The sequence below is a fragment of the Pseudopipra pipra genome, chromosome 6, assembly GCF_036250125.1.
Source record: "Pseudopipra pipra isolate bDixPip1 chromosome 6, bDixPip1.hap1, whole genome shotgun sequence".
Taxonomy (NCBI): Eukaryota; Metazoa; Chordata; class Aves; order Passeriformes; family Pipridae; genus Pseudopipra; species Pseudopipra pipra.
The window spans coordinates 8,357,811-8,384,630 of record NC_087554.1 but is presented as its reverse complement, the minus strand read 5'-3'; the positions used below and the strand labels follow the sequence as shown (position 1 = coordinate 8,384,630).

At 51.2% G+C, this 26,820-nt stretch overlaps 1 protein-coding gene and 1 long non-coding RNA gene across 4 annotated transcripts in view; one reads left to right on the top strand and one right to left on the bottom strand.

Annotated features, from left to right (window-relative positions):
- Nucleotides 1-26,820, top strand: part of LOC135416726 (uncharacterized) — a 55,014-nt gene that overhangs the window by 9,417 nt on the left and 18,777 nt on the right. The gene's annotated exons all lie outside the window — the stretch shown is intronic.
- The window catches only part of EPS8L2 (EPS8 signaling adaptor L2), a 49,249-nt gene that overhangs the window by 8,316 nt on the left and 14,113 nt on the right, over nucleotides 1-26,820 (bottom strand). For 2 of the 3 annotated variants that reach the window (XM_064659982.1, XM_064659983.1), the window contains exons 2-15: nucleotides 23,755-23,819; nucleotides 22,607-22,662; nucleotides 11,295-11,359; nucleotides 8,501-8,662; nucleotides 8,087-8,236; nucleotides 7,898-7,977; nucleotides 7,628-7,767; nucleotides 5,742-5,821; nucleotides 5,156-5,282; nucleotides 4,753-4,841; nucleotides 3,225-3,299; nucleotides 2,616-2,764; nucleotides 2,334-2,460; nucleotides 1,868-1,983 (exon numbers count right to left, since the gene is read on the bottom strand). In XM_064659982.1, the coding sequence (XP_064516052.1) occupies nucleotides 1,868-1,983; nucleotides 2,334-2,460; nucleotides 2,616-2,764; nucleotides 3,225-3,299; nucleotides 4,753-4,841; nucleotides 5,156-5,282; nucleotides 5,742-5,821; nucleotides 7,628-7,767; nucleotides 7,898-7,977; nucleotides 8,087-8,236; nucleotides 8,501-8,662; nucleotides 11,295-11,359; nucleotides 22,607-22,662; nucleotides 23,755-23,798 (1,460 nt within the window). In that variant the 5' untranslated portion in view covers nucleotides 23,799-23,819. The remainder of the gene's footprint in view (nucleotides 1-1,867; nucleotides 1,984-2,333; nucleotides 2,461-2,615; nucleotides 2,765-3,224; nucleotides 3,300-4,752; nucleotides 4,842-5,155; nucleotides 5,283-5,741; nucleotides 5,822-7,627; nucleotides 7,768-7,897; nucleotides 7,978-8,086; nucleotides 8,237-8,500; nucleotides 8,663-11,294; nucleotides 11,360-22,606; nucleotides 22,663-23,754; nucleotides 23,820-26,820) is intronic. The other variant, XM_064659984.1, reaches the window with a different exon arrangement.

Below are 26,820 nucleotides of genomic sequence, written 5' to 3'. Positions count from 1 at the left end.
GTGATGTGTAGCCTGCACAGATACCTGATGTCATATTCCCAGTGGGTTTGGAGCAGGGGCTCAGGTTCTCCTCCACTTTAGGTCAGGTTCTGTAAGGTGATGAAACCAGTGCTTCCAGCAACTATATTTTTCCATTTCTGACTTACTGGGTTTGGTCAGTGATTTCAAATCCATGTACTGTGGAAGCTCAGCTCTTCTGAACCTGTAAAACCTGGCTTTGAAAAATGACCCCATTATGCTAAGTTTAAATTGATTTTCCTGCCTTTGTTATATGTTGTTGGTGGTCTGAAAAACGTTGAAATCCCTGGTTTGGTGTTTGATGCACTCCAGTGGTTGTAGTGTTGTGTTTAGTTCCATGCTCTGGGACAGCTCTTGGTCTAGTTACACCCATGTGTAGTATTTAAGTTGTAATTCCACCGTGGGGAAGAGCTCGGAGCAGTCAAATTGAATCCACCTGGCCAGAAAGGGAGCAGTGGCCTTGCCCAGCAGTGCCCTGAAGGCAGGGAGGGGGAGGAAGGCCCGAGTTAGGTCGGAATTACTTCTTCTATGGCATTCCAGAAGGTAATTGAGTCAAGAGGGAGGAGTTGGAGGTGGTGTGTTCTCTGTGTGCACCTGGACTGTGCCCAAGGGACCCGTGCTGATGGTTGTGGTACTGCCTGGGACTTTCAGGACACTCCTCTGCAGCCAAAAGCCCTGTAAAAAACTGTAGTACTGATGTGTTGGGTGTTTTTGCTAATATGGGGTCTCTTGGCTAGAAAACTAGTTCAGACTCTTCTGAAAAAAGCACGAGCACAGCAGGAAAAATGTCTGTGCCAGGACTGTCATCGTGGCTAACCCTGGGCAGACTCAACTTCAGCGTAATTAACTTGAATTTTTGTTTTTTTTCTTGACTGTTACCTGTGAGGAAAACTTGCCACTGACAGTCTGAAAGGCAGGTAAACAGGTCCAACACCTGAGATCCTCAGCTGCTCTCCGTGAGCCCACGCTGTGCTGGGACTGGGGGGTGTCCCGGGGAGAGGTGGCCTTGGTGAAAGGCACCCTGATCATTTCTATCCCACGATTCCATACTGCTATTTATAGTTTGCCTGTGCTGATGGATGTGGAAGTGTTTGCCTGTGTGTGTTGTCAAATAGTCACTAAAACCAGATTTAAATCTTCTCACGTAAACAAAATTCTCAGTGTTTTTCCCAGCCTAACTGAGAAAACTGGAATTGGAGAAGGGAAATGATCCTAATTCCTTCCCTGCTCCACACACTCTTCTGCATCTGTACCACTTTATGGTCCCACCAGGAGCTGTGATGTGGTGAACAACAGAAACAAGTTATTTGCTGATATAATTGGATTTAAGGTATTTTGCTGTGATTTTGAACTATAAGCTCTGGAGCAACCTGGTCTATTGGAAGGTGGGAGTCTATTGGAACTGGTCTATTGGAAGGTCTATTGGAACTGGACAAGCTTTAAGGTCCCTTCCCACCCAATCCATTCTGTGGTTCCATGATTCTAGTGTCTCTAAACATAGGGAGAGCAGAAGCACAGTGCAGCACCTGTGGCCCCTCATCCACAGTGTCAGTTTGGTGGGCTGGGGGCAGGGAACAAGACCTATGGATGGACTAATGAGGTCAGGCAATATTTTTGCCTCTTGTGGTGGAAAACACCTGGAAGTGTTTTCCTTGCAGAGCTGCTGGTGATTAAACAGCAGACAGTGCTTAGGTGAATGATTCCTTGTCTGGTGTGTACCTTCTCTTGGGGGTTGTGAGCAGTGGCAGAGAGTGACCTCCAGGATGCCCAAACATCCCGGTGTTGTGGTACCTGTCCGTGTGTGTGCGTGAGGTTCCCGGGGGGGAGCTGGGATGTGAGGATCCCTGACCTGTTCACGTGCTGGGTGACGTTCTGCTTGAAGGCATCCACGGCTTGTGTCTGGTCGGCCGCCTGGCCACGCTTGAGCGAGGAGTTCCGGTAGGGATATCCATTGGCTGAGGAGAGCTGGGAAGGCAGACGTGGAGTCAGCGTTACCAGGGAAGGGGGAGAGGACAGGGACAGTGGGAGATGAGTCATGGCCTGGAAGCTTTTGGTCACCATGAGGTGCACACCAAAACATTCTTCAGGCAAACCTGTATCCCTGGAGCTCAGTTACGTGATAGTGGCCTTTGCTCAGGAGGGGCTGGTTATTGCTGCCCCTTTCCAGCCTTATTTTCTTTCTGTATTTAACTGGAGTGACCAGAACCAACTGAGTTTTGAGCTGTCTACTTATTAGACACCACCACGCCCCCCACAGATCCATCTCTGGAAAAAGGGGAAGGAGAAGAGAGGGTCCCCAGGGACACAGGACTGACCTCCTCTTGCAGGTGTCCGATGTCTATTTCCCAGGGAGCTCCACGGAAGATTTCTGTGGGTGGTTCCCAGCCGTTGCGGAATTTGGGGATATAGGTGGGGATGTTTGCATCTCGGGGCCACTCGGCTCTAGGACATGAAGTGGGAATATGAGGTGAGATTCACGAGGAATGTGTCTGAAGGCATGTGAGGGAGAAGCAGAAGCATCAGGGCATCCTTGACCTTCTGATAGAATCAATCATCCTTTCACTGGGAACCTGGTGAGATGGCAGCTCTGTCCTCACCTGGATCTGGTCCACGTCTCCCCCAGGGAATCCCAGAGGTTGATCTCTTTGGGCGTCAGGTGTCCTCTGAGGAAATCTGTGGCGTCTTTAGAAAGAAGTGGGCTGACGACAGAGCGGGCAAGCTCGGGGCCACCACAGTTATTGATGATCTGGGTTACACACAAACCACACAAACGGGAGAGAATTTGCAGGAAACGGTCAAAATATCAAAGCAGAGACACTCAAAGGAGCAGCAATCAAAGCCAAAGCTGATCCTGAGATCAGCTCAGTCGCCTCAAGAAACATCAGCCTAAATCTTTGAAGAAGACTGGACAGTTCAGAGGAATGTGAGAATTTTTTATATTGGAGTCAAAGCGTGATCTGATCTAAAAATGAGCTGTTGGTAGAGGCATCACAAGCTGGCACTTCAAAAACTGACAAATATCTTGCTATTTCTGTGTCCTCTCTTGTCCTTTTCCATGTCAGGATTTCTGCTTCCTATTTTCAGTGCAAATACTGAGCCATGTTTGCCTGAAGGTGAGAGCAGGCAGATTCCCAATGGGAACCACAGCTGGCTGGCACTTTTGTTCACAGTCAGGCTTTATTAATGGGTGTGGAAATAGGATTTACCAGTTCCAGCGGTCCAAATAGGAAATGTACCAACTCCGAAGCGCTGGGGTTCTGGATATGCTTCCTTAGTTTGGCCTGGAAAGAGAAAGGAAACCCGGTTTAACCCTAACCTGAGTGTGCCTTCTCTTTTCTGCTGACTGATAAGAAGAGTAAGTGACTGGGGAGTAGGAATCGTTCATTTTTCTTTTGTGCCCATTTCTAGTTCCTGGTGAATTCAGGAGGGCTGGAATACCTGCTCTGCTAAATCAGTCCCTTTGAAGGTAATTGGAGCAACACAGAAAACCTTAGCTTGTTATGAAAGTCCTAGTGAGGAAAGGCCAGGATTATGGCTTCTGCCTCTTGCAGGGTTGAAAACCCTGCTAGTTCCATGAATGAAAACAACAGGACAAGTGTTTTGTAGGTCCTTTGCCAAATTTCTGAAGAAGAAAAATCTCCACCACGGTCTTGCCTGTGGCACCTACAGCTGCCCTGGCCACTGAACTGCTCCAAATCCAATGGTATTTATTGGAGTGAGTTGTGCTGGAATGGAGGAGCAAACACTTAGGGTGAGTTTACTGTAAGAATGGGGTTTTATTAGCAGTGATCAGCTGAGCTGAAACCTCTTCACTTTGTGCTTCCATTCAGCTCCTTCTCCTGCCCTGGGCTCCTGGCATTGCTGCCATGGAAAACAGGCTCCCTGCTCCTCCTGAAATGAAAAGTATTTTAAATGCTGGTGGTTAAACATTAACGTGGAGTGGAAAGTGTGAAACAACTGATGGCAACAAGGGGACTCAATGAAATGGCCCTTCTCAAGGACTTCCCAGCCCTGTGGTGTGGAATGTGGCAGTGCTCCACCACGGGTTCCCAGTTCTCCTCCATGCTCACACCTGGCCTCTTCCCAGGAGATATGCTGCTCTTTCTGGCCCTGAGCAGGCACAAATTATTCACATTTGCCTCTAAAAGAGAAGGCTGGAGCTTGGTGTCCTGCATTGAGGTTGTTTACAATCTCTGTGGTTTCCTTACTAATAAGTTCCCTGAAGGACCTTGTAGGATGTGTTTGCTGGGCAGGTTTGGTCAGAAGTGACAGAATTCCCTGTGGCTCGTGACCCTTCGGGTCTCACACATTTCACTAAGCAGAGCTGGCAGCACTGGGAACATCTTTATGCTCCTACTTTTCATTCCCTTCTTAATGCAGAGGGTCTCCCAGAGGAGAAAGAAAGGAGCCAGGAATAGGGGGGCAATGGGGGGCATCAGTTAATGTCAAGCAGAGACTTCTCAGGCCTGAATCTGAAAAGATACAAGTGTTGCAAGCCTCTGGCTGCTCAGTCCCATCCTGGACTTCGTGCTTCTAGTTTCGATTTAACAGTTTGTCCCAAAAGACCTGCACCAGCCTGACACAGTGTTTTCCTGGGTTCTGAAGATCCTGGAATTTACACCTTCGTCCCTTGGTGGTGTTTTCCATTCAAATTTCACTCTGAACTCTTGCTACTGGGATGCACAAGGAAAAGCCCTGTCACTGTGTGGGATGGCAGCTCCCTCCGTGCCTTACCAAGAGGTTAAAAGCCAGTTTGGTTTTCTGGAAGCAGTCGATGAACTCGGCCTCACTCGGGGGTCTTGCTCGGAGAGTCAGCATTCCCTCTGCCAGGAGAAGGGGCACAGAAGGACATGTTAATTACAGAATCCCTGTTTGGGAATGGGCAGAAAACACATCAAAAACGGGTGCTGAGACTACTAAAAATCCAGGGGGCAGGGAAAGCCAAATGTGTTGGAGGCCTCACCAGGCTCCCTGTGCTCTCCAGGAGGCCCCCACGGACCAGTGGCACCTTCTGAAATGGCTGGATCCATAATGGTGCTGCTGCATTGACCTGCCCTTGCTGGGGCATGAGCTGAGGTGTCCCCCACCTTCCCCTGTGCCCCTGTATTCCCTGTTTGTTCCAGCTGCTGCACTGTACCTGCTGGCCCTTTCTTCTTGTTCTTCTTCCCTTTCTTCCTCTGGTTGAGCTGTCGGAACGCCTCTGCCGCCTTCTGCAGCTGGGCCACGAACACTTCGATGTCATCCAGAGTGCAGTTCAGGATTTGCTGTGGGGACAGAAACCCAAGAGACCAAGGTGAAAGTGAGCCTGGGCTGCACCCAGCTGGGAGCCCAAATCCCAGAGCCTGCCACATTTCCTGGAAGAATGCACAGGAATCAACAATCCAGGCATGAAATGAAGCTGAATTCATCACTTTCCAAACACAAAGCTGGGCCAGGCTGGGTGCTGTACTTATCAATGGGACAAGTGACCCCTGCTAATGGAGGGCTGGAAAATAACCCAAGACCAGGCTGTGGGATGGGGAGGAGCAGACCTGGAATCAGCAGAGCTGCCTCAGGTCAGAGGATGTTGTAACTAACCCGGTGATGGAGCTTTGCTTTTGGCCACCTTATCTTTATGCACAGCAGATATCAATTTGAAAAATGACCAGATTATGCATTAAATGTCTGCTCCCTGTTCTCCCTCTCCTCCTGCCTGTGGGCTGTGCACTGTCCTGGTTACCCACCGTTTCCTTTTCAATCTTCTGTGCTAACATGGCCCGGGACTCTTCATGGTCGTGAGAGCTGGAGCTTCGTCGATCATAGTCTGCAAATGAGGGAGAGAAAAAGATATTTCCTATCAGAGGTTAAAAATAGGCTCCATTAAAGGCAGGGATCCATGGGATGGTAACTCCCAACTCGGGTGTTTACTCTGGGTTATGAGGGCACCTCAAGAGACCATAAGGAGCAGGAGGTGATCAAAGTTGCTGATTAAATCTTCCAAGGTCACAGCACTTGCCTGCCAACCCCTGTGTCAACACTCTGCCTGTTCTCAGGTATGGACAGGGAATTAATCAGGAGGAGCAACCAGCAGAGACCTGCCAGCCCCTGAGTCAGCAACTCCTGTACCTTTGCTGGATCTGTGCTGAGGAACTGAAGAACAAGATGTCAAGTGTGATTAGATTAACTTTGCTCTCTCTTCTAATCTCCACAGGAGCCTTTGTTCTCCTAGAGGTTCCAGTTTAACTGAACAGTAGTTAAGAAAGAAGGGATAAGCCCTGGAAGTGAACACAACTGCTGTAAAGCAGCATGCCAGGAATTCTGCATGATGGATGTTTAGGCAGGCCCGTGCACAAATCAGCATTTTTGTACAAACTTGTGTGCAGTCTCTCAAGTGTTTTTAATGGGTGTTAAAAATACCAATCATCCTGCAAAAAACCCAACCTGCAGGCACCTCCCGGCTTCCAGGAGACACCCACTCAGTGAGGGGGGATATTTCAGCATGTACAATTGCTGGGGTGGCCCCTTGTGAAAAGAAAACTCTGTCAGCTCAGTGAAATGTGGTTTGAAAGGCCAGCACAGCAGGATACACCGAGTGGGAGAACTTGGGAGGCAGCTTTGGCAAAGGACCGTGAAAAACCCACGTCATGTGTAAGTGTGGGGCTGAAGTGATTAGTTCTGACAGGTTTTGTAGAAAAAGCAGCAGGGCGTGTTTTGAGAAGTGATCTCAGCAAACAGGCATCACTCGAAGCTTTCTCCTGTCATCTGCTTTCGTGCCAGGCTCTGTGCTCTCAGAGCCAGAAATCCTGCCTGGGTGAATTCCCAGCTCAGCTGATGGGGGCAGTGTAAGCTCAGCTCTGTGCTGAGCTCCCTCGGAAGGGCAGAGATAAGGGTGGCTGCTCTGCATCAGAATATAGGTGTTTATTCATGGTCCAGCTCAGAAACACAGATATTCCTTTCATGATGCAGAACTGGGCCTGAAATAAGCTCTCCATTCAGGAGCCAGAGCTTCTGTCCCAGGAAAGGAGTGGTTTGGAGTTTCTTATACTATTATGTGTTTTCCTTGAAACTAGAAATGAATGAATCCTAAGAGAAGGTGGTATGGTAGGCAGGGATGAGAAGTGCTTGCAGTTTGCTCATCAGTTTGAGCTTTTGTCAGAGAAAGAGCTTATATCTGTTTTCAAGCCAGCCCAGAGGGGCTGAAGTCAGGATGCTTTTGGATTCGCACATGAGGGGAGAGTTCAGAGCTGCATTTCCACACTCGACTTTACAGGAGTTCATGGAAACCCCTTGATTTTTGAGTGTGAAATCTTGGCTCCTGTGAAGTCAGCAGAGCCAGGAACTTGTCTTTCTGACCAGCTCTGTCTTGTCTGTACATTTTAAGATCACTAACGCTTCAAACTTCATGTGGTAGCTCAGTTTTATGGGGGGGGTCTTTGCTTATTTTGGGAATTTCAGAATCCCCCAAATATAGGTGTTTTTACAAGGAGTTTCTAGGAGTTTTGATTTGTTGAGCAGAAGATGCCCAGTGGGTACAATACTTGTTTATACCACAGACCACTTCAGGAGGGTTGGCTGCCTGGGTTCATGAATTTCCCATCCCCAGGACAGACTTCCTGAGTGCTCCCAGTACCTGAATCATGCTGGGAAGGAGGTGCCACCCTGTTCCTGTTCATCCCTGAGCCTCGCATGTCGTGCTGGATTGGGATGGGAGCCGGCCCTTGCGGCGGGGGGAGGATGGATTGTCTCTGCTTGATCTTTTCTTGGTTTGCCCTGCAAGGAAAAGGTCACAGAGCAACCCTGTCAGTGGCTGCTGATCCTGCTTCCAAGAGACTGGAGTGTGAATACAGCACTGGAAACAGCTTTGGGTTTGTTACTCCCAGCTGTATCCTGCAGCACTTACTTGAGTGTCTGTGGCCGTATCTTCTTCCCATGCTTGTGGTCTGACAGGGCACTTTCTATGTCCTCATGAACCAACTCCGCCTCAAAGAGAAAACAGGGATGTTTTTAGGGGCTTGTCTCTGGGGAGGATTGAGGGCAGAGCAGGAAGGGGCTGGCAGGCAGTGAGACAAACGAGGAGCGCTCTGCTCACCTCCACCTCATCACAGTTGAAGAAGTGGATGTCAGGTTTGTGCTGCTCGGAATCCTGGCACACCAGGAGCAGGATGGAGGAATAGCGCATCTGGTTGAGCACCGTCTGGCAGTGCTGCACTGTCGGCAGAGGGAAGTCCTCCAGCTCCTCCTGGAAGAGGAGGAAGGTGTCAGGCAATGGGAGCTATTGAACTGAGGGGGAAAAGTCCTGTGGAGGAACCCCTGGGATCCCTGTCCTGATCTTTAGTTTGTCATGGCTAAAACAATCCCTCTCCTGTGATGCAGGGCTGGCTTTAATCCAGGAGTGGATTTTGGTAGTGCCTCACCCTTGTCTGGGTTCCTTAGAACTTGCCTTCTCCAGGTAGAACAGCAAGGGCACCACTGCACCCCACAGCTCCCCCAGAGCCCCAGGTACCTTTGTCTCGCAGTCCAGCAGCCGGATGGACTTGTCGTTCACTTGCAGCAGCATTTCCTGCGTCCAGATCTTCTCTTTGGAGTTGAGCAGGATGAGCTTCCGGATGGCATCGTCCACCGTCATGATGGACTCGCTCTTGTCCATGATGAAGGTGGCCAAGTGCTGAAGGTGGGGAGGGAAAGGAGGAAAAAACAGGTAGAAAACATTTGTTAGTGTGTGTAGATCAGTGGTGAAAGCATCTCTAAAGGCTTCAGCTGCTGTTTGTAGTTCTTCAGAGCTCAGGAGTGAAGGAGTTTTGTTGCACAAAGCAGTTCTGGTTGGTGGTACCAGCCTGGCCATGGCAGTGAAAGATTGGGTTTTGTAATGGGTTTGCATAACCAGTTTCACCACTTGCATATTAATCTCCTCAATTCCAGCAGCTCTGGCCCCCATCCATCGGGGCAAATGCTTCCTACACACGAGTTACTGCCCTGGCCTTTCTGAAACTGGCTTGGAAGTTTAAATATAGTAGTTGAGCTTCACTTGCCAAGCTAAAAGCACTTGGAATTTGCTTGTCTGGCGTAGCAGACTTGCCTGTGTGGGATTTGTGCCAGGCAAAGAGCTCACACAAGCCATGGGCGAGTGTCAGTCCTCTGTGCCAAGTGTGCTGTGTGGGGTCCCCTGCTCTGGGAACAGCCCCTCTGGAAAGCTTCCATGCTGGGCAGGGAAGGGCAGCGAGGCAGCTGTGGAAAGGAGAGATGTGTCACATCCAACTGGTGCCAGTGCCTCCCAGCAGTGCGTGGAGGCCACTCCAAAAATCCAGGTAACTGCTCAGCAGCAGGCGGGAGCAAGCGCTGCTCCCCGAGGACCGGAGAACTGGCTGTGTCTGCCAGCAGAGGGGACTGTGAGGCAGGAAAAGCTGGGACTCCGAGCAGCCTGGCTGTTTGCCGAGCTGTTGTCCTTGTGCCATGACAGCACAGCCAGGCCACGTGTCCAGATGACAACAGGGAAGGGGAAAAAATCAGGAAGGAAAAGGAACTGGTCCTGTTTCACCTTGTTCCTTCACTGCCCAGCTGGCAGCAATGTGAACTCCTGCTTCTCTCTGAAGCACAAGCCCTGCAGCCTGGTTTCAAAGCAAGAGCTGGAAAAATGGGGTGTGTTGTACAGCAAGTCCTAAATTGATCTGAAATTTGGAGTAGAGAGATGAGTTTTGCCTGGCTTTTCTCCCTCTGATCCCATATCTTCCTCCCTTCTCCCAGTGATCAGACATAAGCTTTTCCGGGGTCAAGCAGCTTCTTTCTGGTGCTGATGCTGGTGGGAATTAGGGGTGGATAGGGTTTGCTGTTGGATGATTCCCAAATCCTGGAGGAAGGAGCAGAGAAGAGGGCAAGCTCTGCAGGGTGCAGACCCGTTGCGTGTTCCCTAAGCACAGGTGTGGGGTGAGGCACTGACTAAATAAAACTGCCTGAGCTGAGATTAGCAGTGCAGTCACGTATGAAAACACACCGGGCTGTCTTACTGGAACTGTAAAACAGTGCACAGGAAGGTTATTTGCCAAGTCAGTCTTATCTGTGCAGAGGTGACAGGCCTCTCTTTCGGAGCAGTGAGGAGAATGGTTTACATGGGATGACGGGTGTTCTTATCTCTTCTATTATTTTATCCACCAGCTTTATGAGCTTCATAAATTCCTTTACTGTTACGTTCATTTTCATGGAGGGGAAACTGCATGTCAGACTCACTCACTAGAATATTTTTCGTTTTCATTTTCCGTTTTCTGTAGGTATGGGTGGATTGAGGGGCAGAAATTTCCTGCTGTCTTTGCTTTATCTCATTAAAACCTTGATATTCAAATACAGCAGCTTTTGTAAGAATGGGCAGTGAGTCCATCCACCATTAAACTTCGATCAGATTATTTCAAAGGGTGTAAAATGCCTCCTGTGAGGAAACCTCATTCTGTGTCAGTGCCTGCCACTGGAATCCTGTTGGCCTTGGTCAAAGTTCAGGGGAGAGACTGGTGAATGGGTGGCATATGGCCTAATTAATGAGGAATTCCTGCACTGTGTAAAGTCCTGTCTCTGCCTCCATGAGCGACTGCTGGGCCATCGAGTTGGTTTCTCCGGTGCAAACCAGGACCTCCTTCCAAACAGGCATTTCAAAAGTTTAAATTTAGAGTTTTAAAGGGCCCCATGTATTAAATATGAAGCTCATGAAGTGTCTTCCCTCCTCGCCTTGCCCGGTCAGTGGTGAGCGGCCACCTCTGTCCCCGCGGTGCCCTGGCCTGTACCAGCGTGCTGTGCTCAGGAAGGGCCGAGCCCGGGGTGGCCAGGCTGGCTCCTCCCCATGGACAGGGTGCCTGACACTGGGACATGGGTTTGGCTTATTGCCTGAGTGTGTGGAGGGCTTTCAGTTACTTGAGAGGACAAGGAGCTGGGGAGAGCTGAAAGCTGATAGTCCATGTGGTCTCTGTTGTTTGGGAAGTTGAGTTCCTGTAACCACCATGGGAACTCTGCTTTTAACCTCTGTGCTGATCAGGAGGGTTTGAAGCACAGGGTGATGGGAGGGATGGACACAGAGGAGGGAGAGGACAGCAGCTTCTCCATTTCCTCTTTCCTTGTACAGAATTCCCCTTGCCTTTTTTAACAGTATTCCCCCCTGCCATCCTCCTCTACCCAGTTACTCAGGACTTGGATTGTAAGGAGATTCCCAACTGCTCTCTGGCCCCGTGAAGGTCCAGGACACAGGGAACACACTGCGTGACCAGGACCTATCACTGATCTTGGCCTCCCAGCCCCTCAGTGCTCCATTGTGTGCTCACCTGGACGTGGTACTGGGAAGTCTCGTGCATAATGATGTTGGAATTGGAGTATTTTTTCCTTTGTTCTGTAAAAAAAAAAAAAAGAAAAAAACAAGTTTATCATTGTTTATCTCTGAATCAGGATCTGAGAATTACAGCTCTGTAATTTCTGAGATTCCAGCTTCAGTTGGAATATTGGGAATAATAAGACATTAGCTTTTGTTAGAAGGATTGGAAAATTGAGTGTGTAAACTGTATGTTCAAGTTGTATTCCTTCGTGCTGCTCATCTTTTGATTCAGCACCATTTGTGGAGCAAATTAAACCTTGTGTAAAGGAAATCCCCGGAAAAGGAATGATTAGGAAAGCTTTTGGAAGAGGGCTGGAGAGGTGAGGAGTGTTTTGAGAAGACTGGCAGAAGGCCAGAAGGAAAAATCCAACCACAACCCACCGGTTTGGACGTGACAGCCCTCTGACTCGTCCTCCAGAAGAACCCTCTGTGCTCTGGGATGCTTTCAGTTTCCTTTCTCATTTTTCCTGGCAAGCCACAGTAAAGGGCTGTTGCTACAGGTAGGAAAGGCAGTTGGGATCAAACAGGAACCCCAGTTTCTTGTAAAGTATTTTTATGAGGCAACAAATCCTCATTGCTTCCTGTATTTCTTACTGGAAAGCAGCAGTAAAGAGCAATTAGGGGAAAAATTGCTTAGTATTCCGTGAGGCTATTGAACATAATCCTCCTGGAACTGACCCTGCCAGCTCTTACTCCCTGTTTAATTGGCCCTTGGCCAGGGATTCCTTTAAATTGCTTGAATGGTAGAGGAGGAACTATCCAGGCCCAGAGTGATCTGGGAGCATCCAAACTGGAAACATCCTCCTGGCCAGCAGAGGACATCCTTGGGTTTTGAAGAAGTATATGTTCATCTGAATTTCTTTGTGGTTCACTCAAAGCTCTCCTTAATACCTTCTCAGGGATTTGGCTTCTCTCTTGTTCTCCCCTTTTCTCTGAGCACAGAACACGTGGCCTCATTTAACAAATTTCACATTAAAGAGGCTGGTTCCTAGAAAATTCTGTCCTGATAGGAACTCATTCCATCACTTTCCAAATGTATTAAAACCAGGAGCTTTTGGTGAAGAGGTGAGTTGACAGGAGTCAACATGTATTCCAGGCACTGCCTGCCAGGATTCCTGCAAATGCCCCTGTGTTTGACGTACAGCTTCATGCCTGGATTTGTCCTGCCTAGAACAGGCTGGGATTTCCAGCCAGCCCATCTAGCCCCTGGAATGCTCCCATTCCAGCTTTCTTTGATTTAGCTCACATCTAGTGGATATTTGACGTTTCTTTGTTTGTCCTAAAATCGGAGTTGGGATCAGGGCCTGGGACACATGCAGGGGCAGCATGTTTTCCCTTCGGGTCCCACCTTGGCACTGTGAGCCTTTCCTCCACATTCTCCCTGTGTCTGTTACACTTTTATTTCTCCTTGCCTTCCATGGGAAATGAGCAAGGATCAGCTCTGGCTCCACAGGCATTGCCAGCAGGTGTCTCTCCGGAACAGGCACTGCCTTCCCATGGGATCTGCCTGGGGGATTTCCCCTTTCTCCTTGGCTGGCTGAAAAGAGCTTTTACACGGAGCCCCTCTTGGCCCTCTTCTGAAGCCACAGGGCTGAGCAGCGCTGGCAATCCTGCCCATGGCTGCAGGAGTGTGCTGAGCACCCACAGACACCCCAGACACGCTGGAAAGAGATGCCTGCTCTGGCCAGGGTGGACAGACACTGGATTCAAGCTGATTGCTAAAGCTTTTTAGCACTTCTCTAACACTTTAAGGCTGGTGTGTGCCAGGAGCTTGGCAGGACATGTGAGTGCTTCACACCTGGTGTCTCTGTGGCTGAAAACGCAACAGTGTTTTGCCTCTGTGGCTGATCCCTGATAGCCCTGGAGTGGTGGCTGTTCCAGAGTAGAAGTGGTTTGTTGGTGGGAAAGCTGACAGAGGCATACTGGAGACTGCAGGTCTCTGAGCCAGGGTCTCCTACACCACCAGCACTGACTCAGAGGTGAAGATAATTCAGGGGGAAAGGCCTCGGACACCCAGCCCAGCTCCCTGCTCAGCCATTCCAGAGTGACCTTGAATAAAAGAATTAACATTGCAGCACAGCCACTTCCCACCTCGGGCTCGCAGGGAAGGCTCAGTGGCATTTTCTGTTTGCTGGGGGCTTTAATTGCAGTCTGTCCTACTTGGAATGTGGGGCAAGGTCTGGGGTAGGGCACAGGCAGCGCATCCCGCAGGGATTCGGGGCTGATGTGAGGCACTTTTCTTCTCTCAGTAACCTCAATTTCCTGCCCAGGCATTTCTCGTGTAAATAGATGACACTGATGGAAATGAGAGCACAGCACCCGTGTGGGATGGAGGCAGATCTGGAGTTTAAGGCATCCCTTAAAAGGCATCCCTTTTTTAAAGGGAGTGGAAAAGGCTGAAGTGGGTGGTCTGGATACAAAGGGGGTTTATATTAGGGCAGGCAAATGTCTCCAGCCCTGAGAGGAAGGGTTGGAGCTGCACTGGGAGCTGCTGGTCCATGAGGAAGGGAAGGAATACCAGGGGGATGAGGTTTCCAGAGGGAGGCTAGTGCAGATCTGTGTTCCAGGTAAGAAAACAGCCCCTGGAGCTGCAGCAGTGGTCAGGGCTGCAGCTTGTTGCCCTTGGACTGTCTGGGATCCCCTCCAATGCCTTTGGCCCTTCCTCCAAGCTCAAAGAAGCTGCACATGTCCCGGTCAAGGGAGATCTCAGCATGAATCCCTGAGAAAATATTTGGAGAAGCCCTTGGAAATTTTGGGGACTGGCCAAAACCTCAAAACTCTGCATAGCCCAACTTTCCATCACCTGCCCTTGGTGACTGCAGAGAGCAAAGGCCCCTTTAGACCTTTGCAGCCTTTTTCAGACAGTAGCAAGCCCAGGGACAGGGAGAAATGCAGATGTTTCCCCTCCCTCTGTTGATTTTCCCTGGGGGAATTTCTGCATTACCTCCGAGAGTCGCAGAACTAGAACAAAGTGCCTCTATTTTGTCTCATCATGTCATTCAAGTGACGTCCCAGAATCTGCCCAGGGCAAGAAATGGGGTGTTACTGCATATTCTCTTTCCTGTCCCTTTCCTTAAGAAGTCTGCTTGTTCCTTCTCCTGAAATCCCTTCTGTCTCCTTGGCTTCTACCTGGCCCCCACACCCATGGAAACTTTTATTTTTGTGTTTCCTCCTGGCAAATGAAACCACGAGGTCTGGAACCAGCCCGGCTTTCCGGGGACAGCAGGGTGCCAAAACACTGAAATCTCCTTTCCTAGTGCTTAGTTTTGATTGAAACACAGGAAGAATTAAAGATCCAGGCTGCAGATCACAACAGAGTCAGTCTCGGGCCACAGCTATCCGGGGAGCGTGGGTGCTTTAAAGGAGAAGAGGGGGTTTGGGTTTATTTACTCAAAGCTGCAGAGCTTTCCATGATGCATCTTTATTAGTCTTTGCTTAAATCTGGCTCTGGTTGGGCTGGGCTAATACTGATACACTTTAGGAAGGAATTCTTCCCTGTGAGGGGGGTGAGGCCCTGGCACAGGTTGCCCAGAGAAGCTGTGGCTGCCCCAGCCCTGGAAGTGTCCAAGGCCAGGTTGGACAGGACTTGGAGCAACGTGGGCTGGTGGAAGGTGTCCCTGCCCATGGTGGGGGTGGGACTGGATGAGCTTTAAGGTCCCTTCCAACCCAGACCATTCTGGGATCCTGTGAGTGATGCCTGCAGGGAGATCTGTGACTGACTCTTGGATCAAGGGGGATCCTTTGCCTTGCACAGGGGAACTCCCCCAGCCAGAAAGGCTTCAGGAGGAGGGTCACCTGTCCCGTGTGCTTCCCCGCTGCCCTTCTGCACAGCCCTGTCCTCATCTGCTGGATGTTGGATGGACTCTGGCTCAGCAGCAGGAACCAATTTCCTCCTGGTTCATCCAACACCTCACCTGGGACACTTGGCATTTCTACAGCTCCTGCAACGGGCACCTCAGGTGTTATCCCACCCTGCACCTGCCCTGGGAGGCAGAGAATTCCATAATCCCCATGTGATAAATGAGCATTGCAGGAATACAGGGAACACTTCCCCCAGATTAGCTCAGCCCCAACCTGCAGCTCTGTGTATGTCCTGTGTGACCTTCAGAGGCTGCGGCAGTGCAGGACTGTGGGTAGGACACAGGCAAAGGGCAAGGAGAGCTCCAGGGCTGTGGCACCAGTCCAGCAAACATCCCAAGGTGATAGAGCTGGCCCACAGCGACCACCACTGGCCTTTTTCCTTCTGTCTGCCAAGAGAGCCAAAGAGATGGGAAAACAATATGGCTTTGTCCTGTCCTTCTGGTGTCTTGCATGGGGATCCTGGAAGGTGCTGTGATCTACTGTGGCCTGAGGAGCAGTTGTGCTGATCCCAGACATTTACTCTACAAATGGCATGGGTGATCCAGAAAGTTCTGAATGCCTTGAGCATGGATAACACACTGGACATGCACACCCTCATTGTCTCATCTCTTGCCTCTCAGGATCTGGCCCAGTGATCCCTAAGACAGTCCTTTGAGGAGGAAAAATTCCTATAAATGGTTCTTTAATGGAATTCACTTCAGTCCTCTCCTAACCAGGTGGTTTTACTCTTGCCTCACACCCAGAGGTGTGGGGAAAAGGGCAAAGAATGTTATCTGTCACCAGTACCCTACAGATAAATAGGGCTGTGGGAATGGTGTTTCCCACTGGCACTGGTGAGGAATGGGAAAAGCTCAGACCACTGCAGGGGTACAGGGTGGATTTTACCCGAGGGCTCAAGACAGTGCTGGGCTGAAAATCTTGTCTGGAAAGGAGAGTGCCCTGTTTGGCTTTGTGTTAAGGAGCGGGAGGGATGAAAGAGAGGAATAAATAAGGAAAAGAAGCAGGATCGATGCAAGTGCACATGGGGTTATCAGCTTGGTCCAGGAAGCCAAACCATGTCTTTAGAGCCAAGGTCCCTCCCCATTTCTGTGCAACACCTTTTTTGCAGGGACTGTGGCTGTGAACACTCCCTTCAAGTGAGCACAAGAGATCAACTAGTGGGATAAACTGCCCAGGGGACCAGCTTGGAGCTGGGATAATTGGTTGAGGTCTCTGAGCATGCTGAGCAGTGCCAAGGAGGGCAGGAGCAGGCTGGTCTCTCTCCAAACCAGAGGGCACAGTGTCCCTAGTACAATGTGCCAGTGGGACCAGGGGTGGGAGAAAGGGAGGCTGTAGGAGTGGGACACCCAGTGGTATACCTGGAATATCCACAGCGGGGATCATCTGCCTGGGGAGGAGGGAAAAAGGCTCCTCTGGGACTCAGCTTACCCAGGGAGTGTCCTGGGGCTGCACTGACCTGCTGGGGGTTACAGGCTGCTACAGGCAGGATGCCAAAGCTCAGTGCAACATTGCATCTCCTTCCATCCCTTTCCATCCTGAACTGCTCTAAACAAAAACTCCCCTGTGCGGGGCCGGGGTCAGCTGTGGGGTAAAGAGGTGTCTCTAACAAACACAGGCAGCTACAGCAGAGCTGCAGGGCCCCCTCCTCCCCTCCGTGCACATCCTTCTCTGCTTAATTAGTTTCATCACACAGGATCCTCCCTGATCCTCCCTATCTCTCCCCATATTTGTTTCCAGCCGTTGCTGGGCAGAAGGCACAGCAGAAAACAGGGGGATGGACAAGTTTGGAGCAGTCTGTGAGGAATCAGAGAGGTATTGGATTTGTTTTCCTTGGCAGTGCCACACCAAGGACCTCTCCTCCATTCCCTGCATCACACTGCCGACCTCCCCAGCCTCCACATCCATTGGAGCAGCCTAAAGGAAGTCCTGGCTGTGCCTCCCAAAGCTTGCCAGTTCTTTCTGTTATGTTATCCAGCTGTGCCCCAGCTGTTTATAGTAACCTGCCAGCATGGCATGGGCTGGGCTGTGCCAACCAGCAGGTCAGGGCCAGCCTCCAGGGCCAGATGTGGTGGTCTGAGCACAGCTCTACAGCAGCACAGCTCTGGGATCTGCCAGGCTCCTGCTTCCTCACCAAGTAGGAGGATGGGATGCTCCAGGTTGCACAGGGTTAGTGAAGGATCTGGTTTTGGGTCCTGCACAGACCTGCTGTGCCTGAGCTCCAGGCAGGGAAGCATTTGCAGGTCCTGCCTTGCTGCTTCCCTGTTCCCCAGGGCCAGCATGGGGAGAGCTCCATTTTGGAATATCTTTGCAGCTTAGGAAGCATCAAGCTCTCTGGGTGTGCTGTTACATCTGGAGCTGGTCTCTACTGGTGGCTGTGGCACTGGGAATCTCTGCCTGGGGCAGCTGTCGCTCCTGGCTGGTGTGTGAGGACGGCTCTGGAAGCTCTGGGAGTGAATGACCCGGCTCTCCCGGAGGTGTGAATGGGCTGTGGCAGCAGGGAGCAGGAGCCAGGTGCCACAGGGCTGAATTCCTACTCCACACACTTCCTATTTGCGCAGCTCAGGCCCAGTGCTCACATTCCTGGTTTATTAGCTGAAGACACAACCCACTCCAGGAGAGCAAACAAAAACCTGACCCAGCTCCTGGGTTGTGCAAGGACTGAGCACATGAGGAACAGTGTGGGTTTGTGTCCAGCACGGCCGCGCTGCTCGGAGCAGGATCAGCAGGGGAGGCTCGTGGGGAGGGATGTTCCTTCTTGCCTTTACAACCAGAGCTGGGAGAAATCTGCCAAATTATTTTTCATCAAACAACCCAAAGTGGTGTTTTCTGAACTTCCCCTAGCTGGTCATGACATTTTTTGAATGTCAGAATACAATAAGTAAGATTGGGGGAACCTTGATTTAGTTAAAGATTAATTTGCTTTACTTGGGGATCAAAAAAATTCATAATGGAAAGTTGGTAGTTTTTTGGTTTTGTTTGTTTGTTTTCATTGTTATTAAGTACCACAGCTTTTTTTCCCAAGGTAATTGGGCACATCCAAAATGCCACTTCCATTTAGGAAAATGTTAATTTGAGTAAGCTCTGAGCAAGCTCTGAGCAGTTACTCCATCCAAGGAGAAAACTTGCGCTCAACAGTTTTGAAGTGGCAAAGAAAAAAGGTTCCCTGGAGATGCTGAGCAGTGTCAGAGGTGGCAGATCCCTCCCCACAGCATCCCTGTCACTAACTGCCATCCCAAATTCCCAGCCAACAGCACCCGGAGCAGTGCCTGCCCCTCCCAGTAGCTCCAGTCAGGGCTGAGCTGAGCCAATGTGTTCCCTGTCTTACCCACCGCTGGGGTTTGACCTGCAGGAACCAACAGGAATGCTGGCTTCCGATTTTTCTTCCAGCCCTGTTTCCAGTTGGAGTATTAAATGTCCAAGGCTTTGAATAAAGGGGTCACCCACACAGCAGCATCGGAGGGGAGCCGGGTAATCTGAACCTGGAATCTCTTGTGGGAAAGGGACCTGAAGAAAGGAGCTGAAGTGGCCCTGAGGGAGCAGTGCAGGAGGACAAGGGACTTATTCAGGGCTGGCAGCGGAGATGAGGAATTAATGGCCTGGGCAAGAAGGCTGGATCTTTGCTGGACCTCAGGCTTTCTCTCCAGTGAGATGAAAGCTTTAAAGACATGATGCTGAGTGGCACCATTCCGGTGCAGGCCCTGTTGGGAGACAAGGGGGTCTGTGGAGACTTCCAAGAGTCAGTGACCACTGAACATAATTTACTCCTTCTCTGTCTGTGTGTTCTGCCTAGCCAGGGCCAAGCAGCCTCCTGTGGAGCCTCTCTGCCTGTGGCTCCCCAGGGAGATGATCCCTGTCCAGGGCCAGGCTGGGCAGGAAGTGGCTCTTCTCTTTGTGCTGGTGCCCCGTGTCCTGTTACGGCGCCGAGGCCTGGCTTGGGTTACGGGGGTGCAGTGTCAGGTGGCCACGCTCCGCAGCCTCACTCAGGCTCCACAGTCCCTCCTCCAGCCCTGTGCCCTGTCAGGTTCTGGGCTTTCCCACAAAGGAGTGTATTGAGCATGGAGCAGGCAGGGGCCTGATCTCACAGGTTTTCCCGGGGTGCAGCTGAGCACTGCAGGGACAGACGGAGCCAAACAGAAAAACTGCTGCTTCCCACAGCCCCCCGAGAAATCACTGTCACATCAAACTGCCCTGGGCTCAGCAGCTTCTCCTGGCTGTGCTGCCTGATCCCTCCAGGCAGCCAGCACTGTCTGAGCAGCTGTGGCAGCAGTTGAGGGCACACCTGCAGGAGCTCACCTGAGACCCCTCTCTAAGGGGTGGCAGTGCCTTTGCTGCTGTGGGGAGCACTGGGCAGAAGCAGTTGCTGCCATCCCCTCCTGTGGGCTCTGCCCCAGCCACGCTGGTTTGCCCCCCAGGCTTTCATCCAGGCTGAGCAGAGCCCGTAAGCCGAGAAGCCGCCTCAATTATTTATGGGGTGCATTAACATTTATTCAGCCGCTGGCTGTGCGGGGAGAAAGGTGGCAACTTGATAGGTGCCAGCCATTCCCCTGCTGCCAGCTGAGCTGGGGCTCAGCTCCTGCAGCCACAGACCTTTCCAGAACGTGGAGCTGAACAAATGGGACGCTGTTTTGCTAAGGGGGGAGGAAAGGATGAGTGTCGGGCTCCTCTGAGAGCCGGGAAACGCCACTGAGGGTGGCTGACCAGTTAGAAAGTGTATCCAACTCTGGTAGGGATAGAGCCAGGGGAGGGGATCTCAGGCATTTAAGCCAATTTCTTTGCAGAATTCCCTTTGGTTTTCTCTCCCTATCCCTCTATGCTCACCACAGTGAAGGAGACGTGGTGGTGGGCAATGTACTTAGTGACCAAGGCAATTTCAGCAGGCCAAGGGTGACACCAGGGCCATGAGCCTGTGTCCTGTGAGGACCTTCACACTATGTCCTGGAGCCCCCAGGGCAATCCCCCACCTTCATCACCCAGTTGCCTTTGTGTGCACAGCCTTGAGCTATTGCTCTGCTCCAGCCTCACCACCATGATTTTAAACATCCCTCTCCAGGGTCTCACCCGAGGTGGGTTTAATATTCCCAATAAGCCCCTGTTGATCCCAGGGACACCTTGGCCCTCAGGTAACATTGTGTACCTGCATTTGGCACCCCTGTCACGTTAGGCCAGCAGCGTTGTAGAAAAAACATCTTTGGAAAGCTAAACCCAAGGCCTTGTTCACCAAGAAATAATATTTAGACACCTGTGTGCATTGGAGCATCTGTGATCATTACCCAGCAAGTCCTGAATGCAGTGGATGCCTGTGTGCTGGGAATGTGGGAGTCACTGCACTCATTTCTTGGGGGTCTGGCAGTGTACAGACTGAGGGTCCAGCCTGATTGCACTGGAGAAAACTGGGAATATGGAAAGTCTTGTCAGCTCCAAACGTCCCTAAGCAGCATCATAATCACATAATGAAGGCCAGCTCGGCTTGGTGTGATTTGTTTCATTATAAAACATAATTCTCCCTGGAATTTTAGTTCTTGCCTGCCCTCTACCCCCAAATGTGCCAGCTCACAGCAGAAATTAATGCTGGGGGAGGGAGGATCCGAGTGGGAAGGGGACCAAGACATTTAAATATTGGTTTGCACGTGCTGAGTGCCCTTTCCTGAACTAAGGGGTGGGCTTCCAGTGCTGCCAAGCAAAATCCCTCTGGATATGCTCGTGCAGGAGCTGAGCCGGCCAACAGCCTCAGATTTGTGCAGGGAATGCCTGCAGGGCTTGTTTTGTTCTCCAGCAGAGGCAGGGAAATAATAGGCAGCTGCTTTACTCCTCTTGAGGATTTGGCCCAGGGACGTACAGTCCTCATTTAAGGTTTGCTGGAATTTGGTCAGAGAGGTCCCAACCCTGGTGAAATTTGCTTTTGGGGTGTGTTCATGCGCAAAAATGTAAAAGATGGAATTCTGTGTTGAAAAGTGCTTATTTGAGAGCTGTGTTTGTTCTAAAGGCAGTCTGTCAGCCTTTCCCCTGGCTGGTTTTTGTGGCAGAGGGATCCTGGGGTGCTCCCTGCTCCCTGTGCCATGGCACCATCAGCCTTGGGCTCAGCGTTAGATCCCGCCCTGGAACCCTGTCAGCCCCATGGGTGCCAACCCACACACCTGCATGGCTCCACCACCACTGTCAGCTCCTGGCTTTGTTTTTACACCCCTCTGTACTCCTGTTTACATGGAAACCACAGGCCTGCCCCTGATGGGATGTGCCAGAGTTTCAGTGCACAGCTGAAGGAATGATGCCCTTGGAGGCAGGAGGAGTTTGTCTGAACTGGCAGTCCTGTGTGCACTCAAAATTTCCACACCTCATCATCTTGCTTCTTTATCATGTGTCCTTCCATCTCCCCCACTTGGCAACTGCCCATCCTGCAGCATCCAGGGCAGCCCAAATTTCTGCTCTACCCGTATCCCTATGTTTCATTCATTGGCAGCTAATTGAAGTTAGTTACCAATGGCTTTGTTTAACACTAAGTGCAGCCCCTGCCATCCCACTTCTCCCCAGTGAGATAAGTCACTTGTGGGACACTGCTCCAGGCTACTCCACTTGGATAAACCTTCAGCCAAAACCCTATGGCAACCAAAGTCACTTCTCAGGGACAAATAAACCACCTTGGCAGCTCATAGCTGCTGAGGGCGATTTCTGATCAAGTAGATCTCCAAGGAGAAACACACACATCCTGTTCATTCCCAATGAAACATCAACCGTGGAAATCCCAGCTCTCAGGAGGAAGAGTTTGCAGGCTCAGACTCCCCAGGAGCTGCGAGTGTTCCCCCAGACAACTCCTGTCTTCCCAGGGAATAACTGAAGGAGGTGATTTCTCACAAGACTTTCTGCTTGTTCAGCCCACCCCACAGGCCAAATCTTCCCCTGGGGAACACTGAAAGAGCTGCTCAGACCAAGACTAACTGTTTTTGGTACGTAAATGTTCTCTGTGGTGGTTTGTGAACAAGCTGCCTCTTGGGCTGTGCACAAACACCCATCCTACCCATTCCCTGCACTTCCAGAGAGCCAAAGGGCACCGGAGTTTTCATGGTTCACTGAGTAGTTAGAAGAGGATAATCATTAACCTGCTGAGGACAGTCTTTCTTTTGTGAGGTCCTTTATCAGGGGATCTTGCTAACAGACCTGGGGAGGATTTGGATGAGGGGAAGCAGTGTTCTGTTCCCACAAAATCTCAGCTGTCCCCAGTGCGGGAGGTGTTGGCACAGACATAAGATGTGTTTTTGCCGCCAGGTCAGGCCAGCCTGTCATGTATGGAGCTCTGGATTCATGTGGCTTTGGTTGAGTTCCAGCCTAGAACTCCCCAACAGCCCGTCCAGCTCTCCAGAGGTGCCTTTGCTATAGGAAACTTGGGATGTGTTTGTGGACACAACTCACCGTACAGGTCCTTTGCGCTCAGCTTGGAGGCTCCGTCAGCTTTGCCCATGCTGCCACTGGAAAAGGAGGAGGGTACAAATCAACCATCAGCTCCCAAATCTTTTTAACATCAGCTTTCACACAGCAGCTCTGCAGCTGTCCCAGAGGGACCAGCCCTTCCTTTCCTCCCCATCACAGCCATCTGATGTGGTACATCTCCAAATTACCAGGGAGAGCATTTCCTCGTGGACTGTGCCGGCTCTCCTCGTGCAACCCTACCTGTTATCCACACCACGGGGACGTGTCACTGAGCCCTGCACTGGAAACAGGAGATGGAGCAGCCCAGCCAGGCCTGTCCCACTAGGGTTACCTGCACACGGTGTCCTGGGAAGGACAGCGCTTCCAGAGGGGCTGCTTTAAGGACCCCAGTGTGCCATAAGGGGGGTTGTTCCAGGGAACAGCCCAGGTAAATGGAGACCCCTCCGTGTTATGCCTGAGTACCCCTGAACCTGAGGCAGTGTAAGAGCCAAGATCATGATCCCTTCTGAATGGACCTGTTGGAGATGTACCCCTTTGAAGGCAGGTGCTCAGGTATAGAACATATCCCATGTAAGAATGTGGGAGGACAGAATTGTGTGCAAACAGCTGGGTTTTGGGGTGTCAGGTCCCTAAGCACCACCATGTAGGGCCACCCCCATGCCTGGGTCATGGGTAGGACTGAGCAGCCAGGAAATAACAGCGTTTCCTCTGGCAGAGGAGGATCCAAGCAGGATCTGAGGTGCTGTGGACAGGCTGTCTGGCACAGAGCAGTAGCCTGTGGGTGCACAGGGGCACCTTCTCCTCTGTCACTATGTCCCCTTGAGGGCAGACAGCAATTCATGGTGCTCTTACACTGTGCAGGAAGGAGGGAGAGACCTGGTGGCTGTGGCTCCACTGGGAAGCTGCCCTGGGCTGCTGTAGCCCTAAGGCTGAGGGTGGAGAGGCTTCTGGTGTCCCTCTCCTCTCTCCACCTGATGGGGCCTTATCAAACCACAGCACACAGGGCAGGTGATGTGTGAGGCAGGGCCAGGTTCTGAGGTGCCCAGGAAGGGTGAAACAAACACCAGGGATTTTGCATCCCCTGATGGTAGGAAGGAGTGGTGGAGGAAGCCCACCATGGAGATCCTTACTTGGATGAGCCGGGGTTGCTGCTGAGGGATCCCTTGTGACTCATGTTGCTTCACAGGCCGGGCAACTGCAGCAGAAGCAGAAGAGACAGTGTCAGTGGTTATAAAACAGGCTGTCAGGTGATTTATCCCTGTGCATCCTGCCCTTCCTGCTCCGAGTTGGGGTCTCCGAGCAGATGGAGCAGTCGGGTGAATTCCCTCCTGCTCCCAGACACCTCTCCTTGCTGTGACCTGGGCTGGAGGTGACACATCTCAGGATGCTTTCTCAAAACCTATTTCCTCTTCTCGCTCTTGCCCATCCCTTCCAGGCACACCCCAAATCGGTGGCATTCCAGCACGTCTTTCCCCAGCAGTGCTGCCCTGCCTGAGGTTAAACAGGGACTCAGGTGACCTTTGCCTTCCCATCTGTCCCTGTGCCCGTGTGCTCGTGGCTGTGTGTCCTGAGTCATTTGTCATGCCTAGAGTGCCATTCGCTTCGCTTTTGTTATGTGGCAATTTTAAGCTCTACACCAGCTGTTAAGGTATGTTTATGAGGGGATTGCCCACATAAAGAAAAGTGGAATAACTGTGAATGCTGCTCCACTGGCAGCACAAGGATGGAGGAAATTGGGCTGAGGTGGCTGAGTGCTTGGTGAGGGGCAGACAGGCTCAGTTCAGATTTTTTTCCTCCTCTTTCAGATGAGAATCATAAATAATGTGGGAGAAGATGTGAGAGAGATCCAGGCACTGCTCTGACAGCAGAACTGCAAGGGGCGGGAGGGGGGGGGGGGAAGGGGAAAACAAGATATAAAAAAATCTCAGGAAATACTTTGTATTGGCATCCAAGATCTTCACCTCTGCTCCAGTGTGTGAGCTGAAGGGAAGCCAAGGCAAAGTCTGAAAGGTTTCTTAGTTCACTTCAGGAAAGCTCAGGGGCACCTCTGTGCCTGGGTTGGACCCTGCTCACCTCCTGATAAGTTTGTCAGAAATCAAAGGTTTCTTTAAAATACTCATTGTTGGCTTGAAGGAAGAAGTTGCTCAATGTCCTCAATGGGATTTCCTGTGAGGGGACCTCTGAGTGTGCTTGGCATGTGCCAGGGGCTGCCCTGACAGCTATGGGCAGGCAGTGGAGCTTCCTCTCAAGGCTTGGTCTTCACTGGATTTAGGCTAAAGTGTGTGTAATCCCCAGGGAATACTCTGGAGTCATCCCTGCCACCTGGGATTTCCCCTCTGCTGCAGGGCTTGTTGTATCATTAGCAGACCTGCCCTAGATTCCTTACGTATCCGTTTTTATTCCGTGTGTTGGAAACACTCATTTGTGGTATTTTGCTCCATGTGTTTCACCCTGAGGTGAGGGCAGAGACAGTTTTCTCACTGATCTTATCAGCCCTGCCAGAGGGATGTGTTTATGGAGATGCAGCTCTCCAGGTGAAGCTGCACACAGAGTGTACGGAGAACCCCGGCACATTCTGGGCTCGGCCTCCCAACTCGCAGCCTCTTTACTGTCCCAGTAACCCTCCTAAGCACTGAGGCACTGCTAGAAATGACTCTCACGTGCATTTTGGAGCAAGTATATTCTTCCTTTTTCATCTCTCTTGTGGTCAATGCTGAAGTCCCTACACACACTTATATATACAGGTCTAAATTCTCATTCACCTTAGAATAGAAACTTGGTGTTCTGCCAACCCCTCTGAGTGTAATAAAACCCATCCCTGTGCCCAAGCTTGGGTACCTGTGAATTTTTCCTCCCTTAATAGCTGTCTACTGGTTTCCTTTTACAGTCCTCAAACTGTTCCTATCTCCCAGATCTCCGTGTGCATTAGCATAAGGTACCTGGAAAAGGGAACTTGTGCTCTTAAAAACCCCACTCTGCTCTGTTTCCTCTGCACCACCCAATCACTTGAGTCCCACAGCTGATGATAGATGGGAATGTTTCTGCATGTTAATGTCATATTTCTGGCTCCCTTTCACTTACTGCCCCAGGGCTGTGTCCGTAATGGACTGAAATCCAGGTTACTCCAGCAGGAATGTGGCACCGAGTCTGGCCCGTGGAGCTCACAGCTGGTCCCAGGCCCCATCTATGAAGCAACAGGAGGAACCAGGGATGCAGCCATGGTCACCCTGGTTTTTGCTTCTCCTTCCCAAGCTCTGTTCAAAACTAAAACTGGGATCTGCTCTTGGAGAGGCCCATCTGGCAGTGGCAGAGGGTCCTGCTCGGCTTTGTGGGTGAAGCAGGACCAGCCCTAAAATGAGGCAATTCTTCATCTCATGGTGGTCAATAAAGTACTGATGGGATAAGCTGGGCTCCCCCGATGAAGGCAGGATAAGCTAGCCTAGAAGGTTGTCCTCCCTTCCAGGGTGCCTGTGTCCCAAAAAGGCCATGGAACTAGAAGCAGTGTAAATGGCTGCCCAGTCAGCACGTCCTTATCATCCTGGGCTCCCTTTTCTCTGGTTTTTCCTGCTGTTTTGCTGCCCTGCCCTTTGCCCGGCTCTCCCCGCTGTGCTCAGGGCCGGGGCTGTGCCCAGGTTGTGGGACTTACAGAGGGTGTGGTGTGTGCTGGCCAAGTTAAACCAGGCCAGAGCCTCGTGCCAGAGCTTTTAATTCAGCGTAAATTACCTGATATTTATTGACTTCGAGCTGGAAGACTGGGAGGGGGAAGGGCACGTTTCTAAGGGCTTGGAGACTTTATAATGAGTTTGCTAAATCAAGAGACAACTGGGCTTGAGGAAGGTGAGGGAGGGGTTGAGAGCACTTCCCCTTCAGTGCGGGCAGAGCCAAAGATGGGAGAGATGAAGCTGTGGGCTAGTGGCTGGCATTCCCCAGGTTCCCTCTCCCCATGGGAGCATCCCTAAGAGCTCCTACAGTCTGCAGCCTCTTCCAGATGTTGTCTTCTCCCTGCCCTGATTAGAGGGTTCCGATCTCCCTCTTATCTCCCAGCAGGTGTGGCTGCTCCCTCCTCCCCCAGCGGGGTGACTGCAGGGCGGGAAGAGAGAGGCAGATTTTGCCGCGCGATGTGCGGCTGTGCCGGCGTCATCTTTGACTCAGACTCAGCAAATCCAATTTCGGGACCATCACCTGCCCTTCTGCTG